Consider the following 26,634-nt stretch of genomic DNA (forward strand, 5'->3'; position numbering starts at 1 on the left):
TCGCTCAGGAAACCCTGCTCCCCGCCGACTCCTCGGTTCCACCCCTGCCGGCCTGCCTACTGCCAGGACCCCGCCAGGCCCTTAGGCCCACATAGTTGCAGAGTGACCTCAGCAGGGGGGGTGGAGGGTGGAGGCTTTGAGGGGAAGATGGGAGCCTTCCCAGGGGACTGGGGTCCGGCCTCCATCCTCCGTCCGTTGGGAGTAGGCCCGGGATCTGGCAGCCTCCCACGCCCTGACTGCTTGGCTGGCCTGCCCTCCCTTAGGGTCTCTAGAGACTTGACAGCTTAGGCTGGTGGACGGTGGGGAAGAAAAGGGGATGGGAGGGAGAGGAGAGAGAGAGAAAAACAGGGAAGGAGAGGAGAGAGAAACAGGGAAGGAGAGGAGAGAGAGAGAAACAGGGAAGGAGAGTCAGAGAGAGGAATCCCAGAGAAAGTCAGGCAGACAGAGACGGACAGACACTCGGAGCGACAGAGGATAAGAGATGGAGAGAGACACCCCCAGAGGGGAAAAAGTGGTCGGAGAGACACACAGAGGGAAACGGACAGAAAGAGACAAAAACAGACTGACAGAGACAGTGACAGAGACACCTAGGGCACAGGGAGAGATAAAGACAGAGACGGGAGAGAGAGAGAGAAATGGAGACCCACAGAGATGGTAGGATTGGAGGCAGAGCCCCTGGCCCCAGAGGTGGAACGCTCAGACAAACAGCCACGGGGTAAGGAGAAGTGGGGGGTGACAGTGATGAGGGATTTCCCCCAGGGCTCTGGAGCCTCCTCATCCCGCTGCCTGACTTAGGGGTCCTTTCTGGAAGATTCCTTTCCGGGCAGCCCCCAGCTCAGCCCCTCTCCCCAAGGCTCCCAACTCAAGTCCAGCCCCTCCCCTTGCCCTCAACTTCTCCTGTCTGTCTGTCTGTCTGTGTCCATCTCTTCCCGTCTCTGACCCTCTTAGTTTCTGTTTCTTGTCCTTTTGCTCCTCTCTCAAGAGTCCCTTTTCCTTTCCCTCTCTCGGTTTGTCTCTGTGTACACCCTCCCCCTCTGTTGTCCCAAGGAAACTCCCTGAGCCAGACCAGGACTACCGACTCGCCCCCCTCAAACACCTGCCATCCATCCCTCTCCTCTCCCTCCTCCCCCAGCCCCCCCCCCATCACTCACCCTTGGGAGCCACGCACCCCCAGCAGCACAGCACCCAGCACCAGGCCGGCAGGACCCTGCCCATCCTCGGGGCACCACACAGTCAATGCCAAACTTTCCTCAGAAGTTGCTGAGCACCCCGCGGGGGAGGGGGCAGGGCCGGGTTGTGCCCGGCCCTCCCCCCAGCTCCGGGCTCCCCGGATTTGGCACTGCCCGCCTGGCACAGCGGGGCGGGGGGCGCCCTCACCCGGCTCTGCTCAGCGGCGCCTTCCCAGCTCCCCTGCCTCCTTCTCTCCCTCCCAGATTTCGGGCAAAGCTTTCCCCGCCCCTGGCTCCCCCCTTGCCTCCGCCCACCGGCCGGAGCCCAAGGGGCCACCTGGACCTCGAGGGGTTAACGCGGAGAGAAGAGGACCAGCTCTGTCTTAAAGGGGCCCTGGAGGGAGGCTGAGGAGGGGGAAGGGGGCCCCAGGTGGCTACGCCCCTAATCGTGGGCCAGCGAGGCAGGGAAGCTGTGCGTCTCCCTATCCCGGCTCTGTCCCTCTGGGCTCTGTCCCTCTGGGCTCTCTCCGTGTCTGGTAAACATTCCTCCAGAACTCCGCTCCCCTCTGCGACGCCCCCCTCCCCTGCCTCCACCCCCAGCCCAGCCCAGCCAGGCACTCCCCCTCTCACTCACAGCTCCTCAGACAAGGACACACACACACACACACACACACACACTCTCACAGATGTCATCCAGACACAGAGGCTGGGACAGGAGGAGACACGCAGGGGCATGCCACCGGCTCACACTCAGACAAGCCAGGTCAGGAGCTCCTCCATTCCTGGAGAAACCTCAGAAACCAGCAACGGGAGGACACTGCTGCGTGGGCATCCCTGGGGGAAGACTTGGGGAGACGTGGATCCTCATACAAAAGAGATCCACGTGGGCACGGAAACAGGACATCAGTGGATGGGCACTCACAGGGGTGCCCAAAGACCTGGGTGGGAATCCCGCCTCTACCACTAACCCTGTGACCTTACAAGTGACTGGCCTCCCTGAGCCTCGGTTTGTCCATCTGTAAGGTGGGAATAACAATAGAACCCACTTAGTAGGCTACGGGGAAGCTGTCCTGGGACAGTGCACACGTGCAGTTTTTTGCACGTGGTGAAGACAGCTGACAAGGTGCCCTTGATTTTTTGCATCTCATCTGTATGTCTCTCTGTGCACTTGCATTGCTGTCTCCCTCTGGTGGATTGTGTATCCTGATCCTTGTGTGTTGGTTCTCCTGCTTGTCCATTACTTCCCACTCTGTGTTTTGCACATGGTGGAGGCGGGGGGTCTCTGCAAGCCTGAGTGTCTGTGTAGGAGGGGGCTGGGCACCCATCTCTCTCTGCTCTTGGCTGTTCTGTTTGTGTATTGGTATCCCTACAGCTCCTTATAAACCCCTCTCCTTTCAGCCTCCCGATGTCTCTCCCACCTGCCTCTTCTCACTCCGAGGAGTCCAGCCCCATCCTTTCCCACCAGGACCCTGCCTTGGCCTCCTCCCTGGCCTCCCCCCAGGCCTCCTTGCCTCCACTCTTACTCCCTCCAACCCATCTCCCATTCATAAGCAGAGGGATGTTTCTGAAACTCAAATCTGACCCTGTCCCCTCCCTGCTTAACCTCGGCTCCCCACTGCCCTCAGGGCGAGCTCCCGGCTCCACAACCTGGCACTCAGGGCTCTTCCCCATCAGCTTTCCTGAGCTGTGTCATTTGTGTCCCATTTCAGTGACAGCCTCAGCATCTATTCTGCCACCCAAGGCCGACCCTCAGGGTCCTCTTGGACACCCCCCACCCTCAATAAGTTTCCAAGTGCCAAGGAGGATTCGATTTAGCTCCACAAACCTTTCTCCTGCCTGGCCTTGCTGTTCTCCCCATGGTCTCACCCTGGTCCAGCCCCATCTTCTCCCACCTGGACCCCTGCTCTGGCCTCCTCTCTGGTCTCCTGGCCTCCACTCTCCCTCCCTCTAACCTGTCAACAACAAGAAGAATGTCTCTCAATCCCAAATCAAACCCTTTTCCACCTTTGCCCTAAACCTTCCAAGATAAACCCCCAAACTGCTTGCCTCGTGACCCCTCATGTCCATCTGGCTCCTTTCTCTTGTTCACAAGCTTTAGGGCCTCCTCCTGCAGCTCTATGCCCCCAACTCCTACACACCCCTCAGCCCCATCTCAATTGTCCCTTCTCCTTGGCATCACTGCCTGGTCCTTCCCAGTCAACTCTAGGTCCCCGTGTTGTTCACTCCTAACACTTTGTCCTTTTCTTTGTCTTGGGTTGTCACAATATATTTATTGGTGTGACTGTGTGTCTCATGGTCTGTGGGCTCTGGGAGTGTAAGCACTGGGTATATCTTTGGTAACACTGTGTCCCCACCACCCTGTAAAAGATCTTTCATAAAGGGGCCAATTAATTATTGTGGCATTTTGGAGGGATGCAAATATGTGCAAAGATCTGCCCACTTGTATGAATATGTTGGGTGGCCCTACACACCTAGGACACGTGTGGACCCAGCTGTGTGCGTGGTCAACTTGAATCTGTGTTCGTTCTTTCAAGAACTATTTGCTGAGTATCAAATACGTGTTTGCAGTTGGCTTTCAAATGCATTTTATTTATTTATTTTTTTATACATAGTATTTTAATTTTATTTTTTATTTTATTATGGTCCCGCTGTGCGGCATGTGAGATCTTATTTCCCCCACCAGGGATGGAACCCTAGTCCTACAGTGGAAGCGTGGAGTCTTTTAAACCACTGGACCACCAGGGAGGTCCCTCAAATGCATTTTTAAAATGAGATGGGGGAATTCCCTGGCGGTCCAGTGGTTAGGACTCCATGCTTTCATTGCTGAACTACTGAAGGTGCAGGTTCCGATCCCTGGTCGGGGAACTAAGATCCTGAAAGTCGTGAGGCGCGGCCAAAACAACAACAAAAAAAGGTGAGATGGACAGGTGCATAGAAATGTTCCCTGTGGCAGAGGCGGGGACTCCACAGTGAGCAAGACTGCCCTCATGGAGCTCCTATTCCAAGTGGAAGAGGGAAAACAGGCAGAGAAATATTCATCAGATTGCAACATGGTCAGTGAAGAAAAATAAAGCTGGGGAAGGGATAGCAAGGGGAGGGGGGGAGTGCCATTTTAGAGAAAGTAGTCAGGGAAGTCCTCTCTGAGGTTATGATCAAGATCTGAAGTAAATTAGCAAGTGAGTCATATAGGAAAGGGCATTCCAGGCAGAGGGAACAGCCAGTGCAAAGGCCTGGGGGCAGGCTTGCAGAGAACTTCAAGGAGAAGACCTGTGCGGCTGGAATGGATGGGGGGTCAGGGAGGAGGTGAGGTCAGGGAGGGCATTGGCCTGGGGAGGAGGGCTTTGGCTTTTATTCTAAATATGACAGAATGCACTAAGGGGCTATTCCCCCCACCCAGCTTTACCGAGGGATAATTGGCCAAAATGTATAAATTTAATGGGGAATTGCCCGGCGGTCCAGTGGTTAGGACTTGGCCCTTTCACTGCTGAGGGCCCAGGTTCGATCCCTGGTTGGGGAATTGGGGAACTAAGATCCCACAAGCCATGCGGCGCGCCAAAATAAATAAATAAATAAATAAATAAATAAATAAATAAATAAATAAATTTAAGGTGTACAACGTGATTTACTACATGTATATATTGCAAAGGGATTACCACAATAAAGTTAATTAACCCATCCATTACCTCACATAGTTACCATTTTTTGGTGTGTACGGTGAGAACATTTAAGATCTATTCTCTTAGTAAATTTCAAGTATACAATACAGTATTAGCTATAGTCACCATGCTGTACATTAGGTCACCAGAACTTATTCATCTTGTAACTGAAAATCTGTACCCTTTGATCAACATCTCCCCATTTCTCCCCCACCCCCAGCCTCTGGCAACCACAATTCTTTTACTTAATTAAGTAATTAATTAATTTTTATTGAGAGACAATTGACATATAACACTATATTAGTTTCAGATGTACACAGTGATTCAATATTTGTATATGTTGTGAAATGGTCACCACAGTAAGTCTAGCTAACATCCATCACTACGCAGTTACAATTTTTTTTCGTTATGAAACTTTTAAGATCTACTCTCTTAGCAACTTTCAAATGTATAATACAGTATTATTAACTATAGTCACCATGCTACATGACATCTCTCTGTTTCTATGAATTCAGCTTTTTTAGATTGATCATACTGTATTTGTCTTTCTCTGTCTGATTTATTTCATTTAGCATAATGACTTCAAGGTCCATCCATGTTTGTCACAAATGGCAGGATTTCCTTCTTTTTTATGGCTGAATAATATTCTGTTATATCACATTTTCTTGTTTTAAATTTTTTTTTTTTTTTTTAATTTTGGCTGCGTTGGGTCTTCGTTGCTGCGCGCAGGCTTTCTCTAGTTGCAGCGAGCGGGGGCTACTCTCTGTTGTGGTGCGCAGGCTTCTCATTGCGGTGGCTTCTCTTGTTGGGTGGAACATGGGCTCTAGGCACGTGGGCTTCAGTAGCTGAGGCTCGTGGGCTCTAGAGCGCAGGCTCAGTAGTTGTGGCGCAGGGGCTTAGCTGCTCCGTGGCATGTGGGATCTTCCTGGACCAGGGCTCGAACCTATGTCACCTGCATTGGCAGGCGGATTCCTAACCACTGTACCAGCAGGGAAGCCTGTCACATTTTCTTTATCCACTCATCTGCTGACACTTAGATTGCTTCTGTATCTTGGCTATCGTGAATAATGCTGCCATGGACACAGGGGTGCAGATATCTCTTTTGGGATACTGATTTTGTTTCCTTTGGATATATACCAAGAAGTGGGACTGCTGGATCCTATGACAATTCTATTTTTAATTTTTTGAGGAACCTCCATATTGTTTTTCATAGTGGCTGCACCAATTTACATTCCCACCAACGGTGCACAAGGGTTCCCCACTGGGGGGCAGAGCAGGGGAGAGACCTGATTTGATTTGGTTTTAAAGGCCAGTAAGTGAAAAGTTGATGGGAAACTTTCTAACAGAGGGATCAGGACCTGGACACACGATATGGGATCATTTATTATTGAGATGTGATGTGCCTGGAAGGGGCCCAGCCCACCCAGTGAGGAGCTCTTGGGCCAGAATGAGCCCAAATCTGATCTAACTCCCAGTTTACAGAGAATTCCTGGCAATGGAAAGCCATCTTGAGTAGCACCCCAAAGATGCCATCAGCCAAATCTGGGATGTGAAAAATGGCACAGGGCAAATGACCCAGTTTCTTTTTTTTTTAAATTTTATTTATTTATTTATTTATTTATGGCTGTGTTGGGTCTTCGTTTCTGTGTGAGGGCTTCCTCTAGTTGCGGCAAGTGGGGGCCACTCTTCATCGCGGTGCGCAGGCCTCTCACTATCGTGGCCTCTCCCGTTGCGGAGCGCAGGCTCCAGACGCGCAGGCTCAGCAATTGTGGCTCACGGGCTTAGTCGCTCCGTGGCATGTGGGATCTTCCCAGACCAGGGCTCGAACCCGTGTCCCCTGCATTGGCAGGCAGATTCTCAACCACTGCGCCACCAGGGAAGCCCGACCCAGTTTCTTTAAGAAATTAGTGACATTACCAAAGGGGAAAGGCGGGGAGGGATAAATTAGCAGTTTGGGCTTAAAATATACACCCTACTATATATAAAATAGATAACCAGCAAGGACCTACTGTACAGCACAGGGAACTACTCAATATCTTGTAATAACCTATAATGGAAGAGAATATAAAAAAAAGAATTATATATATTTATGTATATGTATAATTGAATCCCTGTGCTGTACATCTGAAACTAACACAACATTGTAAATCAACTATATTTCAATAAAAATTAAAAAAATAAGTGGCATACAAAAGGTTGGGGAATGGTTACAGCTTTAGAAGACCTAAGCATCCAACTGAAGGCACTGCATGATGAGCCTTTGGATGTTGATTTGAACAAACACGCCTATGAAGTACATTTCTGCAACCATCAGGGAAACGTGAACACTAACACAGCAAAATTGCTAATTGTGATAGGTGTGAAAATGGGTATCTTGGTTGTGACTCTTAAAAAGTGGATTTAAGGGAATCCCCTGGTGGTCCAGTGGTTAGGACTCCACACTTTCACTGCTGTGGGCCTGGGTTCAGTCAGGGAACTAAGATCCTGCAAGCCGTGTGGCCAAAAAAAAAAAAAAAAAAAGAGTGGGAGTTATTTTCTTAATAAGTTAGGAGTCTTTGTTGGGCATAATGAAAGTTTTGGGTATAGATAGTGTGATGGTTATACATTGCGAATATATTTAATGCCACTGAATCGTACACTTACAAGTGGTGAAAATGATAAATATTATGTTACATATATTTTACCCACCCCCCCCCCAAAAAAAAACTGAACACCACACTGATTGTAAATACTTTTACTTTGGGGTCCAATTATTATTGTTTAAGACATTTTGAGTTTATGTTTTTCTTTTGCTTGCTACTGGAATCATCCTAATTCATGTCAACTTTCATATTGATGCAGTGCAAGGTCCATCCTTCCTCAAATAAATGAATTTGCTGGTATTTCTGATCCCAAAGTTCCCTGAATGTGAATTCTGAGTGCAAAGGAAAGCAAGTCATTGCCTTAATTTAAAAGGAGGAAACCTCAAACCTCATTCATTCCTTTTCATATCACACTGACATAAAAAGTAGTAATAATAAATCCAAGGACTTAGCATGTATTTCGTTCCTATTAAGTTCCAGAATTTTTCACATCTCTTCTTTTAAATTTGGCAAATCTTTTAGATGCTAAATCCTCAGTGAAGATGTCATCAACTAGAAAGTGGCAAAGTTAGGATCTGATCCCCATCGCATCTTTCTATTTTCCATCATATCAGTTTTGTGCTACCTCTGTAGAATTTAAGCCAAAAAATAAAGTGATAACATCATGGAAAATTAAAAAAAAAAAAAAAAGGAAACTTTAGCTACCGATCTATGCATTGCTGAAGCATTCAGAGGTCGATGTCTGCAATTTATTTTTTTTGTTTGTTTTCGGCCATGCGGCATGGCACGCGGGATCTTAGTTCCCCGATCAGAGATCGAACCTGCGCCTCCACAGTGGAAGTGCGGAGTCCTAACCACTGGACCACCAGGGAATTCCCTGCAATTTTTTCTGAAATGCCTAAAAATATGAGCTGGCTGGGCAGGTGGAAAGAAATGTGCTAATGCAGCATGGCAACCGAAGTGGGAGAGCCTAGGCGGTAGCCCATGGGTATCCCCGTATAATCCCCTCAACTTTGCTGCATGTTTGAAAATTGTCATAATAGAATGTTGGGGGGAAAAATGTCCTTTACTATTAGAAATGTGTATTCAATTATTTTCTGCGATTTGCTTTAAAATCACTGTAAGAGAGTGATAGATGAAATAAAAATAGCTGAAAGTTGATGATTATCGAATGAGGCCCGGTCATGGGCCCACGGGTTCATTGTACTATTCTCTCTACTGTTGTATGTTTGAAAACTTCCTTATTAGATAATTGACAAAGAAAAAGATGCTTCTGGCTCTCTAGTGAAGAGAAGGGAGGAGGGAAAGGGTGGCAGGAGAGGCCAGAGTGAGGGTAGGGTTTGTGTTTCGGCGTCTGCTTTCAGTTTGGGAGGGTGCCCAGGGTGGGAAGCGGTCACCTTCGGTTTTTCCCTAACTGAGGCCCCCCAACTCCCCTACCCGCACGCCTCCCACCCCCTGCCCTAGGCCTGCAGTTCTGCCCACCCCCCAACATCAGCCTCACCGGAAGCGAGGCCCAGGACAGCTCCCTCCCCACCGCCCTCCACCACCTCCACATCTGCTACTGATGTCAACAGCCAGGGTAGGCGGGGGCCATGTTTTTCGGTTCCCGCCTAGCCTCCAGGGAGGGGTGGACCCCCCCATCCCCGCTCCTTACTCACAATGATGGACACTGTCACACACATACTAGGCCCTGCCCTGGGCCAGAGACAAACTTTTATTGCAAAATGGGGACCTTCGAGGCACAAGGACGTCAGACCTGGCCTCTTCCCTGAAACGGGGAGTTGGAATCTGGCTCCATCCACTGGGTCTAACTGGAGGCGGGTGGGGGGAGCAGGGGAGGTGTTCAACATGGTTATATAAGCTGGAGTGTGTGTGTGTGTGTGTGTGTGTGTGTTCCCCTGATCTGAGTTTCCACGTATGTCCAAGTTTACTTTGTCCCCAGGCTTGTGCACAATTGCACACTGGGGTGTGTCTGTATTTAGGAGCATTTGGGGGATCAGGCTGCCTGGAAAGGGGTGCCCTTGAGGGCTGAAGGTGAGGAGGAGGCCAGGGCTGGGCCTCCGTGGGAGTCATATATCTTAGCGGGAAGATACCCCGGAGGTGGGCGGGTGTCCCACATGGGCTGGCTGTGTGGTTCAGTGGTTGGGGGCATGTGGATGTCGACAGTCTTAGGCCTGGATAGCAGTACGGTCACTCGAGGGCTGAGGACAGAGATGGTCTCTGTGTGGTGACATGAGCTGGCGTGGGGCATGTGCTCTAGGCTTCCAGAGATGGTGGCCCTGGTAAGTTTGATGAGTTAAGAAGGCACGTGGGCTGCAAACACTGTGGCTGTTTCCGTGGCTTGTGAAGGCGGCAGCTGAATCCCCACGCGTGGGTTGTGGGTCCAGGGGAGCTGTGCTGTGTATGAGTTGGTGGGTTATCCGGGCATGTGGTTGTGATTCCAGATGGACTAAATTTATGTCAGTAGAAAGCTGCGTGGCCGAGTTGCCTTGTGGCCCTCGTGGGTGTGTCTGGGTGTGTGGTTGCGTGGGCTGATGACCCTGTGGATGTGTAGGCTGAATATATGTGTGACCGACTCTAGGAAACAGCTACAGGTGTGTGAATGTGGCTGCCTGTGGTGTAGACGTGTGGCTCAGGAGACACAGCCATGTCCATGGCAACCGCCAAGGCTACCACCTCCCAAGTTTCCCTTCTTCATCCGGTCCACACAGTGGGGTGGGGTGGAGGTCAGCGGGGCTGGAATTGCAGCTGGAAGGCTTGAGGGATGTTGAAAAGGCCACTGACGGCTGGCTGGAGGCTCAGGGCACCCGGTGGGCATGGGTTCCCCAGCGAGAAGGCCTGTAGGATGGCGGTGAACAGGAGAAAGAGCTCGGTCCGAGCCAGGCCCTCCCCGAGGCAGACACGCTTACCTGGAGGGGAGACAGATGGCGCTGGGCCAGCCGTCCTCACACCCAGGCCTGTGGGAGGACCAGTGGGTGGACAGGGGCGGACCCAGCAGATACCTAAGGAGAAGGGCAGGAAGGCCTCGTGCTTTTTGAACTTTCCGTCTGCATCCAGGAATCGTCCTGGGTTGAACTCCTCAGGCTGTTTGAAGACCTCGGGGTCATGCAGGATGGAGCCAAGGAGGGGGAAGACCTCCGTGCCCTGAGGGGAGATCATAACAAAACTACAAACATCCCTCACCCCCCAGGCCTTCAGTCCTCGAGGGCAGAGCACAAGAGTCTGGTGTGTTGGGGAAACCGGTTCACAAAACACAGCGGCATCAATGTTTATCGAGTGCTTATTATGTGTCAGGCACTTTATTAAGCATTATATATGTATTGCCTCATATGTAATAGATACATGTATTATACTTACACACACAAACTCACTAAATCTTTTTAACAAGTCTAGGGAACATTTAGTAATATGATCCCATTTTAAAGATGGGGGAGGGACTTCACTGGTGGTCCAGTGGCTAAGACTCTGCGCTCCCAATGCAGGGGACCCAGGTTCGATCCCTGGCCAGGGAACTAGATCCCACATGCATGCCACAACTGAGAGTTCGCATGCCACAACTAAGGCGCCCTCTTGCCGCAACTAAGACCCGGCACAACCAAATAAATAAATAAATAAAATATTAAAAAAAAAACAAACCAATGAAAGATAATGTCTTAGAGGCTGCTTATAGGGTGGGGAAGATAACGGTCCACTGGTTAAACAGGGTGCTAAGAACAGTCAGGTCTGTAACACTGTAGAGTAAAAATGGATTAAAGGATAGGGCTAACACTGATGCAACAGTGTGGAATATTAAAAAAAAAAAAAAAAAAAAAGATGGAGGACTTCCCTGGTGGTCCAGTGGTTAAGACTCCGTGCTCCCACTACAGGGGGCACGGGTTCGATCCCTGGTCAGGGAACTAAGATTCTGCAAGTCGCGTGGTGCAGCCAAAACAAACAAACAAACAAAAACTGGGAAAACAGAGGCCCAGAGAATTTAAGCAACTTGCCCAAAGCAACATTTGGACATGGCAGAGCTTGTTATTTTTACATTTGTTTTTAAACTTTGGGGCTACGTTGTGATTCAGCTGTGGCTGTCCTAAGGCACTTGGCTAAGAGCCCAGCTTTCTGCCACTATGATCTTCTGGAGGTGAAGGGTGGGTGGATGGGGGCTGCCCATGAAGGCTTCCCCCACCCAGGTTCGGGGAGAGGGGCAGCCCCTTCCGCTGAGATCAGAGTCCCCATGTTCCCAGGACTGTGGTGGAGGTTGAAGGAAGGTAGGGAGTACGAGGAGAGGGCAAGGGATCTCCTTTGTTAGGGACTCTGGCTAATGGGGCTCTGAATTGGGAGGGTGAGTGAGGCTTCAGGAAAAGGCCACGCTAATGTTGTTAAAATAAGAGAGAGGCAGATAGCAGTGGTTAAAGCATAGGCTCTGGGTTCAAATCCTGCCCCTACCACTTGTAGGCTGGGAGAGCTTGCCAAGTCTTCTAACCTTTCAAGGCCTCAGTTTCCTCATTTATAAAATGGGTGTGATAATGATGTAGTGTTGCTCTGAAGATTAAATAAGGTAATACATGTAAAGCATTTAGAATAGTACCTGGCACAGAGCAGATCCTCAATCACAGATGCCTGTTATTGCTATTATCATTATCAGTAGTTGCTGTAGTTGCAAGAGTCATTGCTTTAGCAATAGTCGCTGCTGTGGTGTACATAGGAGCCCCACCCCCTGCACAGAGTTCATTCGGTGTTTTACAAGCATCATTTCAGATTCCTTACAATCCCAAGATGATACTATTATTATTCCCAGTTTAGAAGAGGAGGGACTTCTACGGTGGCACAGTGGTTAAGAATCCACCTGCCAATGCAGGGGACATCGGTTCGAGCCCTGGTCCGGGAAGATCCCACATGCCGCGGAGCAACTAAGCCCGTGCACCACAACTACTGAGCCTGTGTGCCACAACTACTGAAGCCCGCGCGCCTAAAGCCCGGGCTCCGCAACAAGAGAAGCCACCGCAGTGAGAAGCCACCGCAGTGAGAAGCCCGCGCACCGCAACAAAGAGTAGCCCCTGCTCGCTGCAACTAGAGAAAACCTGCGCGCAACGGAGACCCAACGCGGCCAAAAATATATAAATAAATTAATTACTTTAAAAGAAAAAAAAAAAAAACGGAGTAGATGGAGGTTCACAGGGTGAAGTGATTTGCCCAAGGTCTCAGCTAGAAAACAGCAGGACTGGATTCCAACTTCTATGAACTGGATTTTACAATGAAGCTCAAGGAGGGAGCAGCTTGCCCGGAAGGCACCTTCGGTTTCCAGGGAGAGGTCGCCCCCTGGTGGTGCTGCTTCTGAGTTGCTCTGGAATGAAGGGGCAGGAACTGAGTGTGAGAGAGAGAGAGAGAGAGAGAGAGAGAGTGTGTGTGTGTGTGTGTGTGTGTGTGTGTGTGTGTGTGTGTGTGTAGGGAAGGAGGGAGAGCCTGATTGTGTTTGCAGCCGGGTGGAGGGTGAGGGCCTCCGTCGGCCCTCAGTTCTCAAATTGCCTGTCACGTTATCTGATTGTCCCCACCACGATTGGAAGGAGGTAGAATTAGGATCCATTGGACACATGGGGGAAACCGAGGCGCAGAGACAGAGTCAAAAGGCAAGAAAAATGTACACAGAAAGAAACAAAGAGAGATGCAGAGACAGGGACACAGAGAAAGAGAGGAAGATGTCAGCCAGAGAGGAGAGAGAAAGAGGAAGAAGATGCAGAGAGAGAGACAAACTAACCAAGATCCAGAAGAAGAGACAAAGATGGCAACAGACTCAGGCCCTCAGGCCCGGGACAGAGACAGCCGCTGGGCCTGGCTGACCCGCGCACCCACCTGGGGCAGGGTGTACCCCCGGAAGCGGGTGGTCTTGACGAGGGCTCGGGGCAGTCCCATGGGTACCAGCGCCAGCAGCCGCTGCGCCTCATGCAGAACCGCGTCCGTGTAGGGGAGGCGGGCTCGGTCCCACAGGCTTGGCGCCTGGCCGGGCCCCAGCTCCCGGGTCAGCTCCTCCTGCACACGCTCTGCACCCAAGAAGAGGAGAGTTGGAGGTCAGAGGTGGGGCGGAGCCCTGCGATCCTTCCCTCGGACGCCCCATCTTCTTTATTGTTAAAGGTTTATTTATTTATTTATTTGGCCGTGCCACACGGATCTTAGTTCCCCAAGCAGGGATTGAACCCGGGCCCTCGGCAGTGAAAGTGCGGAGTCCCAGCCACTGGACCTCCAGGGAGTTCCCGGACGCTCCATCTTCCTGAGCAGCTGTGGTTAGGGGTGAGGCTGGCGGGCAGGGAGGAAGAGTCCTCCAGCCCTCTGCAGCCCGGGTCCCCCACACCCCGTGTGGTGGGCATCACATCTCTCCTCTTTCAACTCCCACAGCAGTCCTGTGAGGTGGGGGACCATAATCTAGCCCCATTTCCCAGATAAGGACACTGAGGCCTAGTGAGCTGAAATCGCAGCTGACTCGTTGATTCCACCAAGGCACCCAGGTCCCATCTTCCAGTTCAGCCCACCCCACTGGCTCGACAGCACTGGATGCAGTTGCGTGACCCTGAAATGCTGGAGTTCCTTGGGGCACATTCCCAGCCCTGCCTCACCCACTTACCCTCCCTCACCAACACAGCTTCAGGTCTTGCCTGTGCCCTGATAACCCCAATTTGTTTCTTATCTCCAGTCCTGATCCAGGTGTCTCGTGGCCTTCTGGGTGCCTCTCCCTGGTGGCTCCAGGTCCCTCACACTCAAATTGTCCCCAAATGGCTTCAGCATCTCCCCTGAAATAGCCCCTTATCCCTTCTGTCCCCATCTCAGGGTGGCCTCATGGTCCCCCGGTCCCCTGGCCAGAGCCCTGGGCCTGTCCCTGGATGCCTCCCTCCCTTGTCATTCCCCACCACCTGCCTACTTGGACCCCTCTCTCCTCCCCACAGCTTGGCCCAGCCCTGTTTGTTCTCTCCGGCCTAGGTCCCTACCTTGTCCTCTGCCTTGGGCTCCTGGCATCCTCTTTCAGACCCTACAACCTACCTCTTCATGACAGACCAAAGGATTTTTCTAAAATGCTCATTTGTCCCTGCCCTCCCCTGCTCAATGACCTTCCATGGCTCCCCATGGCTCAGGATTAGGTGCACAATGTAGCACCAAGGCAGCAAGGCCGGAGACGCCTCCTGCCTCATTTCGCATTTTGCTAGACCTCTCACTGCAGCCGGCAGTCGGCAGACTTCTTGCTCTTCAGACGCCCCAGATGCCAGCTCATTCTCGCCTCCAGGCTCTGGCTCAGGCTGTCCACTCCCCTAAACATTCTTCGTCTCGAGCCCTCCCTCCTGTTCCCAGGGCCTGGCTGGTGGAGAAGCTGCCTACCTTGGACCTGAGGATATTTCAGCAGGAGCAGGAGCGTGTAGCGTATCGTGGTGCTGACTGTCACCGTCCCGGCGAACAACAGGTAAATGACCGTCATCAGCAAGTTCTTGTCAGTGAATTCTGTGTTTGGGTCTTGCTTCTCCTGGGGGAAACCAGGCAGAGGGGCTCAGAGAACACAGGCTGCGGGGAGTAGAGACCCAGCACAGCCAGGTTTGGGGTGTAGCACAGCAAGTTATAACTTTGTCAGGGAGTTTAAATACATGTGTGGGAAAGTTGGGAAGTGGGCTCTTGATATTAGTTCTCTCGGGGTGAAATGTTTTAAAAATGAAAGAGAGTGGCCACTATAAAACAAACAAACAAACAGAAAATGACAAGTGTTGGTGGAGACGTGGAGAAACTGGAACCCCTGTCGCCAAGGGGGTATATAAAAGGGTGCAGCCGTTACGGCAAATGGTGCAGCGGTTCCTCAAAAAAGTAAAATAGATTTACCATGTGATCCAGCAGTTCCACTTCTGGGGATTTATCCAGAAGAGTAGAAAGCAGGATCTTGAAGAACATTTGTATACCTATGTTCATAGCAGCATTATTCATAATAGCCAAAAGGTGAAAGCAACTCCAAGTGTCCACTGATAGATGAATGGATAAAGAAAATGTGCTATATCCACACAATGGAATACGATTCAGCCTTAAAAAGGAAGGAAATCTTGTCACACGCTACAATGTGAATGAAACCTGACAACATTATGCTAAGTGAGATAAGCCACAAAAGGACAAATACTGTGTGATCCCACTTATACGAGGTCCCTAGAGTAGGCAAATTCATAGAGTAAGGAAGTAGGAGGGTGGGGGCTGAGGGCTGGGGGAGGGAAGGATGGGGATCTGTCGTTTAATGGGCATAGAATTTCAGTTTTGCAAGTTGAAAGTGTTCTGGAGATGGATGGTGGTCGTGTGAATATCTAACACCACTGAACTGCACACTTGAAAATGGCTAAGTTGGTAAGTTTTATGTTATGTGTATTTTACTATAATTAAATTAAAAAAAATTTTTTTTTGGTCATGCCACATGGTTTGTGGGATCCTAGTTTCCTGACCAGAGATCGAACCCGGGCCTCCTGCAGTGGAAGCACGGAGTCCTAACCACTGGACCGCCAGGGAATTCCCATTCCCTTTCATTTCTTAAATTAAAAAGATTTAATTATATTTGAGATTAACAGATACACACTACTATATATAAAATAGATAAACAACAAGGACCTACTGTACAGCACAGGGAACTATATTTAATGTCTTACAATGACTATAATGGAAAAGAATCTGAAAAAGAATATATATATGATTCAGTTTCATATATATATATATATATATATATATATATATATATATAAAACCGAATCACTCTGCGGTATACTTGAAACATTATAAATCAACTATACTTCAGTAAAAAAATAAAAATTAAAAAAATTCAGGGGACTTCCCTGGTGGCACAGTGGTTAAGAATCCGCCTGCCAACGCAGGGGACACGGGTTCGAGCCCTGGTCCGGGAAGATCCCACGTGCCGCGGAGCAACTAAGCCCATGCGCCACAACTACTGAGCCTGCGCTCTACAGCCCGCAAGCCACAACTACTGAGCCCGTGTGCCACAACTAATGAAGCCCATGCGCCTAGAGCCCGTGCTCCGCAACAAGAGAAGTCACCCCAATGAGAAGCCCAAGCACCGCAACGAAGAGTAGCCTCCACTTGCCGCAACTAGAGAAAGCCTGCTCACAGCAACAAAGACCCAACACAGCCAAAAATAAATAAATAAAAATAAATAAATTTATAAAAAAAAAAATTCGGGAATTCTCTGGCTGTCCAGTGGTAGGTCTCCGTGCTTTCACTGCCGAGGGCCCAGGTTCAATCTCTGGTGGGGAACTAAGATCCCACAAGCCACATGGTAGCCCCCGCCCCAAAAAAAGGACCACAGAGTTAAGAAAAAAATCTCTCTCTCCATGAACAGGGCGGCTGCATTTATTCAAAGGATGTAGCCCTGAATATCTCCCATAATTGCAAAGTATGTACAATTCAAAACTAGTTATTTCCACAGGGGTCATCTTAATTCTAATTTTATCATATGATAATTGTTCTCACATAATTAATAAAGAGGACTTTATTAGTCTAATTAGACATTGCAAGGTTTCCTAAGTAAACGATTGTAATTCATAGGAACTTTCCTGTGTGGGTTGGGGGAAGTCATGGTGGGGATTGCCGGCGGCAGGTCACTGGGCATGAGGCCTGGGTAGGGGGCTGAGGTTGGAAGGAGGAGAAAGAGGAGAGATGCAAGTGACTCAGACACACTTTCACAGAGCGACGTGCAGAGAGAAAGAAGGAGGGTGACAGAGTGTCCCAGCTATACCCGGGCGTAGGGGCTGGCCCGGAGGCCCCCCAACCCTAAGCTTCCCCCACCTTTGCCATCTTCAGCAAAAAGGCATCCACAAGGTCGCGTGCGGGGCCTGAGGTGTCCAGGCTCCTCTGGTGCCGTTGTATCTGCTGGACGGCGAAGGCAGCCACCGTGCGCACTTGGCCAAAGAGCTGTGTGTAGGGGCCCGGGAGGTGCTGCAGGAGCCGGGAGAACATCTCGTAGGTCTGCGGGGGGACAGGCAGCCGTTTTCATGGGGGCCTGGCCCTGCACCAGGGCAGAGGGGAGGGTGGGCAGGGCGCTCTGGGGTTACCTGAAAGAGGTGGGCAGGAGCCTTTGGGGAGAGAGGGGTCCCACCCCCTTACCTGGGCCCACGGGGAGCTGACCCCCACGACAATGCCACCAGCCGCCCGGACCATGGCCTTGAACTCCTCATTGTCATAGGGGAAGCGGAGGCGGAAGACGAGGGAGCAGATAATGTTGGAGGTGGCCTGGGCCAGCAGCAGTGAGGGCTCAAAAGGCGATCCTGCGGAGGAGGGGACAGGGAGGGGGGTTGTGATGGAGACGGGCAGAGGGGCGCTGATGTAGGGCGGAGCCGGTCCACGAAGGTGGAGTGGGGGCCAGACCCAACCGGAAAGAGACAGGCACAGAGAGTGAGACAGAGACAGACAGACAGGGAAAGAGAGAGTTAGACACGGAGAGAGACAGAGGCAGACTTACAGGAGAGAAAAACAGAAAAATAGGGACTTCCCTGGCGGTCCAGTGGTTAAGACTCCGCACTTCCAATGCAGGGGGCGCGGGTTTGATCCCTGGTGGGGGAACTAAGATCCCACATGCTGCACAGTGAATAAAAAAGAGAAGAGGCAGAGAAGTGACGTGACAGTACGAGGGACACAGAGACCCTCAGGGAGACAGCAGGACAGAGGCAGAGGTGGAGGAGGGGAGGGTTGAGTGACTAGAGTCCCCAGCCCAGTCCGCGAGGGAAGGCCCTACCACACTCGGGCGCCCTGCTGACCTCTGGTCCTCCGGAGCGCCTCCACCAGACACCGGGCCTCCGCCTGGATCAGCTCCTCTCCTTCTCGTTTCCCCATGCCCAAGTCCCGCAGGGCCAGCGTGGTGAACTTCCTCAGCTGCCTCCATCGCTCCCCATTAGAGAATAAAACCCCTGCACAGAAGGCTAGACTCAAGGAGGGACCAGCCTTCCCCACTTCCCCAGGATTCCTCCCTTCCTCCCAGTGAGGTGCCCTGTCCTGAGTCCATATGAGCCTAGCCCAAGGAGGAGAACTCACGAGGTGCTCAATAATTGCCTAACCTTGCATCTGAGGGTGACCTTCTCCTGAGGAGGTGGTAACTGGGATTATCCAGGCTCCTTGTGTTCTGTGATTCACCAGCGTGAGTGAAGATTTCTTCCTTCCTTCTGGCTATCCATCTTTTTATTCCTCTATTCACCCACCCATCCATTTATCATTCCTTCCTCTTTCCTCTTTCTCCCTCCCTCCCACCCTTCTATCCATCCAGCCATCCATCCATCCCAACATTTATGGAGTATTATTGGGTCCCATGCCCCATGCCATTTGGGAGGTTGAAAATGGAGGGAGGAGGATGGAATTGCACTGTTTTCCTCCTTATCCAAGAGGCCTGGACAGTCCCTTCCCTGGTCTGAGCTATTTCCACTTGTAGAATGCCAGTCTATAGCGGCCTTCTGGATGCCTCCTCCTGGATGTCCCCTGCCCACCCATCCCTCCACTGTGTCCCAAACTGGCCTCAGCATCTCTCTTCCTTATCTCAGCCGCCGACCATCCCATCTCCTGGCTAGAGCCCTGCATTCCTCTCCCAACCACCTCCCCTCCCCACTCAACAGCCCCAGCCCTGGTCCAGCCCAGTCCCCTCGCTGGGCTCCCACACAGCAACCAGAGGATCTTTCTAACTCTGACTCTACCCTTTCCCAGAAACACCCAAAGTCCAAACTCTGGCTTGACTCGACCCCTGCATGATCAGGCTCCGAAGACTTCTCCAGCTTTGCTACTAATTCAGTTGCGCTGGCCTTTTCTCACTTCCTCAAAGGTGCCAGGATGCCCCCTCTAGGCCTTTGCCCCGGCTGTTCCCTCTGCCTGGATCACTCACCTCTTCATCCTCACTGAACTAACTCCACTCAGCCTTCAGGTCTCGGTTCAAATGTCACCTCCGCTAGGAAGCCTTCTCTGATTCCTCCCATTCTCCCCTCCAAATCCCTCTGCTCCCCCGGCCAGTAAAGGCCCCCTGTGTTCTGCTCTTAAGGCTGTACCTCTCATTTTAGAAATCTAGTCTCTCCCTCCATTGTCTTATTGCAAAGCCCACATCTCCCACAGTAAGACATGTCACCACATCTGTCACTTCTGTGTCCCCAGTACCAAGCCAGGTGTAATGCAAATTTGTCAGTTGATGAGTGAATGCTTCTTCCCTCACCTCCATGCTTTTGTACGTACTGATCTCTCTGCCTGGAACACCCTTCCCACTCATCCTATGAGTCTCATCTCAGACATCCCGTCTTTTAGGAAGACGTCCTGGACAGCCTCCACCCGACAGGCTGGGCCAGGCGCCTCCTCCAATTCCTCTCTGGACTGTCTGGTGACAGGTCTGTTTCTTCCTGGCCCATGCGCTCTGGGAGCAGGATTGAGGCTGTTTATTCAAGGCTGTGTTCCCTGGAGCGCCCAGCACCGGCCTCCAGCTTTCAGTCTTAACACAGAATAGTCTGTACATTTTGAGTGTTTGCCCATTAATTCCCAGCGCCTCAAATGCTCTCCCTCTTCCTCCCAGTCCTGGGGCTTCGCCTGGAACATTAATAACACTACTACCACCAGGTAACTAATGAGTGCTTACTTCGTGCCATCCTCAGTACAATCCTATGCAATAGGCGCTGCTATCATCCCATTTTAGATGAGAAAACAGAGGCCCAGAGACACTGAACCGCATGGAAGGTCACATACCAGTAAGTGGTGGCAGGCTCTGAGTGAAGGACCCAGCAGCCTCCAGCTCCCCTTTTGACTCACCATGGCCATCAAAGGTTCCGTTCAGTGTTGCCACCAAACCCCGTCCGCTGAACGCCTCGGCCTGACCTACCAGGGCCTCCTGCACAGCCTCGCGCCCAACCAGGACCACCACGCGCCGCCAGGGTCCCAGGTACACGGTGAACACTGGTCCGTACTTCTTACTCAGCTGGGAGCAGGGAGCGAGAAGGGGTGAGTGACGTGGGGAAGGCTGCTGCCTTTTAAAGTCTAGTGTCCATCGTGGCCCCTGTCGCTGGATGAGCCACCTAAGAGGACCCCCTCCTGCCTCACCCCAAACTGAAGCAGTCCCTTTGGAAGATTCAGTTCTTGTTTTGCACTAAGCTCCCAGCATTTCACCCCGCCCCCCCGCCCCAAGAGTCCTCCTTCCCCAAACTCCCTCACCCAGCACACTCTCTGGTCCCCATTCCCTTACCCCCTGCAGAGCCCTAACTTCTGACACTGGGACAACCCAGAACTCACCGCTGCTCCCACAGCACAGACCTATAGCAGCAAAAATGGGCAGCTGCAGCTGTGGCCTCCCATAATCCCTCATCTCCCCACCCCCCCCCCAAAAAAACCCCCAAAAGACTAACTACCCCTTTCAATCACTGCTAAATCCTCAAATTCTGGGGCAGATACCACGGAGCACTGGTACCATCTCTCCCCAAGATCGCTACCCCCTCCTTGCCATGTCTGGAGGACACCGGAATGGGGAACCTCTGGCCTCTTTTCACTACCCACCCCCCGCCCCCAAGCCAAAAGTTTGGGGACTGCCTCAGCCTTCTTTCTCTCTCTCCTTCCTTTCTCTGTCCCAGGAACTTCCAGCTCCCTCCCTCCTAGCTGAGCTCCGCCTATCCCCCCCTCCCCCAGCCCCCCAGCCCCATCGGTCTCTGCAGACGGATTCCTGGAGTCCTACAGCCTCTGCCTCCAACTCCCCCGGGGACACCCTCTCTTCTTTATTCTCTGCCCCCTCCTCAGGATGCTCACGTGTATCTCCCCACTACCTCTCCCTCTGGGTCAAGCCACCACCATCACACCATCAGTCTCTCTTCTGCTTGAGGACTCGTCTCTCTCACCTTTGGTTCCCTGCCGCCCCCCCCGCCCCCACCTTCCCAGGATTCTGCCAGTCTCTCTAACCCGGGACCCCTGGCCCTCTGGATCCTGCTTTCCAGCTCTCACGCCCTCTCCAGGATTCAGGGGGCAGGATTCTTCTCCTCCTAGCCCGGGTGCCCCACCCCCTCTCCCCGCGACTCCCCCAACTCTCTCAGCTCTGCCCTGGGACCCTTCATCCGCATCCCCTAGGATACCTAAGGGCCTCTCTGCGCGGTGTGTCTTCCTGGGGTCCCCTCCCTCTCCTGGCCCTGGTACCCTCCCACCCCCTCCTAGCCAGGGCGTCGGCGCGGCCCCTCACCCGTAAGAGCCCCAGGTACAGCGCCCCAGGCCGGAGCTGCAGGAGGTTCCCCAGCAGCGGCAGCGGCGTGGGCCCGGGGGGCAGGTGGCCTCGCGTCCGGGTCCCAGGCAGCGCCAGCGTCAGCACCAGTAGCAGCAGCACCAGAAGCAGCGCCCAGGTGCCCGCCGCCTCCATCTCGGCAGGTTGGCTGCTTCTCGAGCTCCCAGACGCCCCACGCGGCTGGGCCAGTTGGGGGGCGGGTGCCGGGCGGCTCCTTCCCCGAAGAAATCTGGCGGAGGGAGGCGGGGCAGCTAGCCTTTCCCCCTGCCTCCCGGCAGGATTCTCTCCCCGCCGCCGGATTTCTTTCTCCCAGACCACCGCCGCCGCCAGGTGTCCGGGACACACTCTCGAACGCTAGTCTCCCTCGTCACCCAGGTTCGAGGGGGCGGAGACAGTTCTTTGCGCCACAGGTAGGGCGTGGGCAGGCGGGAAGAGCCTGGAAACCAGAGACTTTGGCCGCCTCCAGGAGGCCACACCCCATGCCTGGCGGTGACCCCACACCGTCCTCCCCGACTCCTACCTCCCTCCTCACTGTTATCCGGGTGTGCATTCGCGTGTGCGTGCGTGTGTGGGGTCTTTAAGCCAATTTCCTCCAGCATTTTACATCTTCACCACGAACTAGGAGGAGGGACGTGACCTTGACCCATACATAAAGTAGCTAACCCACAAGGACTTACTGTACAGCCCAGGGAACTATACTCGATAGCTTGTAATAACCTGTAATGGAAAAGAATCTGAAAAGGAATATATATCTGGGACTTCCCTGCTGGTGCAGTGATTAAGAATCCGCCTGCCAATGCAGGGGGCACGGTTGGAGCCCTGGTGTGGGAAGACCCTACATGCCACGGAGCAACAAAGCCCGTGGGCCAGCCTGCGCTCTGGGGCCCACGAGCCACAACTACTGAGCCCGCGTGCCACAACTGCTGAAGCCCGCGCGCCTAGAGCCCGTGCTCCGCAGCAAGAGAAGCCACCGCAATGAGAAGCCCACGCACCGCAACGAAGAGTAGCTCCTGCTCACTGCAACTAAGGAAAGCCCCCGCACAGCAACGAAAACCCAACGCAGCCAAAAATAAATTAATTAATTTTAAAAAAGAATATATATATGTATGTATAGCTGACTCACTGTGCTGTACCTGAAACTAACACGACATTGTAAATCAACCATACTTCAATAACAATTAATTAATTAATTAACAAACAAAAAAACAATAAAGGATCTGAGGTTCAGAGAGTCTTAGGCCACACAGCTAACAAAGCGGCACAGTTGGGATTTGAATTCAGACCGGTCTGAATGATTGACTAAATCATTCATTCACTTAGCAGTATAGTATAAGTGGTTAGAAACGTGATGTCTGAAGCCAGACCACTTGAGTTCACAGCCTAGCTTCTCTGTGACTCTGTTAATTCTTCTGTAAGAATGGGGATCTATTTCAGAATTAAATAGTTACGTGTGGGAATTCCTTGGCTGTCCAGTTGTTAGGACTCCGGGCTCTAACTGCTGAGGGCCCGGGTTCAATCCCTGATCCGGGAATTAAGATCCCACAAGCCGTGCAGCCAAAAAAAAAAAAGATAGGTACACGTGTACATAACTTAAAACAGGGCCAGGTGCATATATAACAAGCATTAAATAAATGCAAAGCTAATATTCTTCCAATTAATTGTTATTGAGGTCTAGTTGTAATAGAGAGAAGGACCTTGCCCTCTCAGAGCACTTGTCCCCATGCAAATGAACTTGTAAATTAAGATAATTTCAGGAAGTGCAAAGGCCTGCCAGGGGAATGGGCTTGTTGAGGCAGAAGATGGTTACAATGTCAGATCCATGCTGTAGCCCCAGCATCTAGAGCAGTGCCTGACACACAGTAGATGCTCAATAAATATCTGTTGCATCAAAGATTGAATGTAGGCGATGATGCTGTCGAGGTCAGCAGGGACGTGTGGAAAAGATTTGGCATTTTATCTCTAGTGCAAGGGGAAGCAGCTGAAGGGTTTCTAGCAGGAAGTTACTTGGTTTGCTTTGCATTCTCATTTAACATTTTATTAGGAAAACTTTAAAACATACAAAAGACACCTATATATTCACCATCTAGCTTCCACCAATAACATTTTTTTTTAAAGATTGATTGATTGATTGATTGATTGATTAATTGATTGCTATGTTGGGTCTTCGTTTCTGTGCTAGGGCTTTCTCTAGTTGCGGCAAGTGGGGGCCACTCTTCATCGCTATGCGCGGGCCTCTCACTATCATGGCCTCTCTTGTTGCGGAGCACAGGCTCCAGACGCGCGGGCTCAGTAATTGTGGCTCACGGGCCTAGTTGCTCCGTGGCATGTGGGATCTTCCCAGACCAGGGCTTGAACCTGTGTCCCCCGCATTAGCAGGCAGATTCTTAACCACTGCGCCACCAGGGAAGCCCCACCAATAACATTTTAACTATCCTTGCTTTGTTATGTATCTATTCATCTTGTCTCAATTCATCTTTTTTTTTTTTTTTTTTTTTTTGATGCGTTTCAAAGACAGTTGCAGGGCTCTCCTGGTGGGGCAGTGGTTAAGAATCTGCCTGCCAATGCAGGGGACACGGGTTCGAGCCCTGATCCAGGAAGATCCCACATGCTGCAGAGTGGCTGGGCCCGCGCGCCACAACTACTGAGCCTGCCAGCATAGAGCCCGTGCTCTGCAACAAGAGAAGCCACTGCAATGAGAAGCCCGCGCACTGCAACGAAGAGTAGCCCCCGCGGGCTTCCCTGGTGGCGCAGTGGTTGAGAATCTGCCTGCCAATGCAGGGGACACGGGTTCGAGCCCTGGTCTGGGAGGATCCCACATGCCACGGAGCAACTGGGCCCGTGAGCCACAATTACTGAGCCTGCATGTCTGGAGCCTGTGCTCCGCAACAAGAGAGGCCACGATGGTGAGAGGCCCGCGCACCGCGATGAAGAGTGGTCCCCACTTGCCGCAACTAGAGAAAGCCCTCGCACAGAAACGAAGACTCAACACAGTCATAAATAAATAAATAAAAGAACGTGAATTTCTTTAAAAAAAAAAAAAAAAGAGTAGCCCCCGCTCACTGCAACTAGAGAGAGCCCGCACGCAGCAACGAAGACCCAGCGCAGCCACAAAAAACCTAAAAATAAACAAAGACAGTTGCAGACACCAGTACCCTTCACTCCTAAACACATCAACATGCATATCATTTGCTAGAGTTAATATTGGTGTACAGGTCATTCCTTGCCACCTCCCAGGTAAATTTACACACGATGAAATGCACAAATTTCGACACATAGGTACATCCTCCGTGTGACCCAAACTCCTATAAGGATACAGAGAGTTACCATCATCCCAGACACCTCCCTCCTGACCTCTCCCGTCAATTCCCCCACTCCCACCACTGTACCGATCAATGCCGCCCCCGCCCCCCACCAAAGATTCGTTTTCTCTTTGCATTTTTTTTTTTTTTCAGCCACGCGGCTTGTGGGATCTTCGTTCCCCTGAGCAGGCATCAAACCTGGGCCCTTGGCAGTGAAAAGCACAGACTCCTAACCACTAGACCTCCAGGGAACTCCCCTCTCTTTGCATTTAAAAAGATCCTTCTGGCTGCCTTCTGAAGAAGGAACTGTGGGGAATGGGGAGCAGGGGAAGGAAAAGCTGGGAACCTAGTGCAAGCAAGGTCCAGGCAAGTGATGACAATGGCTAGGAGCAGAGTGGGTAGCAGTGGGGAGAGAAAGAAATGGATACATTTGGGATTTATTTGGAGGTAGAGCCAGTAGGATTTGCTGACAAATTGAGTTTGAAGGCAAAGGAAGGAACCCGGGTTTTTTTCTGTCGAATACAAGTAATTCTGGTATGAGGTAAGGAGAGACTGTATTACAAAAGACTATTTCAGGGGCTTCCCTGGTGGCGCAGTGGTTTAGAATCTGCCTGCCAGTGAAGGGGTCATGGTTCGATCCCTGGTCCGGGAAGATCCCACATGCCGTGGAGCAACTAAGCCTGTGGGCCACAACTACTAAGCCTGTGCTCTAGAGCCCATGAGCCACAGCTACTGAAGCCCGCGCGCCTAGAGCCGGTGCTCTGCAACAAGAGAAGCCACCGCAATGAGAAGCCCGCGCATCGCAACGAAGAGTAACCCCCACTCATTCGCCATAACTAGAGAAAGCCTGTGCGCAGCAAAGAAGACCCAACACAGCCAAAAATAAAATAAATAAATAAATTTATGAAAAGAACAAGAGACTATTGCAGTAGAGGGACAGAGACCATTGCAAAGACAATGAACAACACCAGAATGTGATAACCCAGAAGAATGTATTTTCTAGTGAAACAAATGTTTTCCCTAATCCTAGATTGCTTTTGTCCTCAGCAAGTGGGAAGGAGATGGGGACCAATAGAGGTGAAAAACTGGTGAAGCAGGTTTTACAGGAGGGATTGGAATCAGGAATTCTCTTTTGGCCGGAAGAAGTTGGAGACGTCTGTTTGCTATCCCAGGAGAAGAGCTGAGTGGACAGACAGGTTAGAGGTTGGACTTGGGACCTCCCAAGACCCTCCAGAAGGCAAAGGAGAAACTAAGAACTGGCACCCACTTCATGGCAACAAACTGTAGGCCAGCCTCCCCCCATCTCTCTCTGGTTTCAGGAGACACCCTTGGGATGTCAGAGGCTAGAATCAAGGCCCGAGGAGACTGCAGAGAACATTCTGGCCATGTTTTGAGAGAAAGGGTTTTGGCCTAGAATAGAAATTTCAAGATTGCAAAGGTCTAGGTGTCTACTGTTTTAAGATGAACTTGATTGCAAAATCCTACAGATAAGAAAATGTAAAAGTTCCCAAGATTCTAAAGATTCCAAGACAAGACTACCCACTACCGTGGTAATAAAATTCAAGTCCCTCATGGTGGCCTACAGGGCCCTTTTTGGGGATCTGTCCACTGGCTGCTGAGTTTGACATCATCTTGGCCCACTCTATTCTCTGCTCATGATAGTCCACTCGTGCTAGCCTTCTTTCAGTTTTTTGAACACCAAAAGGTGGC

At 51.4% G+C, this 26,634-nt stretch overlaps 2 protein-coding genes and 1 long non-coding RNA gene across 9 annotated transcripts in view; 1 reads left to right on the top strand and 2 right to left on the bottom strand.

The window, feature by feature from the left end:
* The window catches only part of AXL (AXL receptor tyrosine kinase), a 30,239-nt gene extending 28,529 nt beyond the window's left edge, over positions 1 to 1,710 (bottom strand). For 2 of the 4 annotated variants that reach the window (XM_082438619.1, XM_082438618.1), the window contains exon 1: positions 1,152 to 1,709. In XM_082438619.1, coding sequence (XP_082294745.1) covers positions 1,152 to 1,215 — 64 coding nt within the window. In that variant the 5' untranslated portion in view covers positions 1,216 to 1,709. Of the gene's footprint in view, positions 1 to 1,151 lie in introns of all 4 variants that reach the window. The other 2 variants (XM_082438617.1, XM_082438616.1) reach the window with 2 other exon arrangements.
* LOC309649177 lies at positions 26 to 17,188 on the top strand. The gene is made up of 3 exons (XR_014256971.1): positions 26 to 715; positions 14,728 to 14,836; positions 16,269 to 17,188. It is a non-coding gene; the product is annotated as an uncharacterized lncRNA (long non-coding RNA).
* Positions 9,089 to 23,725, bottom strand: CYP2S1 (cytochrome P450 family 2 subfamily S member 1). Of its 4 annotated transcripts, none has more exons than XM_082438764.1 (9): positions 21,587 to 23,725; positions 20,179 to 20,344; positions 18,165 to 18,314; positions 17,515 to 17,675; positions 17,197 to 17,376; positions 14,755 to 14,896; positions 13,243 to 13,430; positions 10,410 to 10,551; positions 9,089 to 10,245 (listed from the first exon to the last, which is right to left on the bottom strand). In XM_082438764.1, the coding sequence occupies exons 1-9, from the start codon at positions 21,758 to 21,760 to the stop codon at positions 10,040 to 10,042; spliced, it is 1,509 nt and encodes a 502-aa protein (XP_082294890.1). In that variant the 5' UTR covers positions 21,761 to 23,725; the 3' UTR covers positions 9,089 to 10,039. The 4 variants fall into 4 exon arrangements, with proteins under 4 accessions (XP_082294890.1, XP_082294891.1, XP_082294889.1 ...); XM_082438765.1 differs by having other exon boundaries at positions 10,032 to 10,316; XM_082438763.1 differs by lacking the exons at positions 9,089 to 10,245; positions 10,410 to 10,551 and adding an exon at positions 10,561 to 12,736.
* Between the last annotated feature and the right edge of the window lie 2,909 nt (positions 23,726 to 26,634).

Source organism: Balaenoptera physalus (genome assembly GCF_965194825.1).
Source record: "Balaenoptera physalus genome assembly, chromosome: 19".
Taxonomy (NCBI): Eukaryota; Metazoa; Chordata; class Mammalia; order Artiodactyla; family Balaenopteridae; genus Balaenoptera; species Balaenoptera physalus.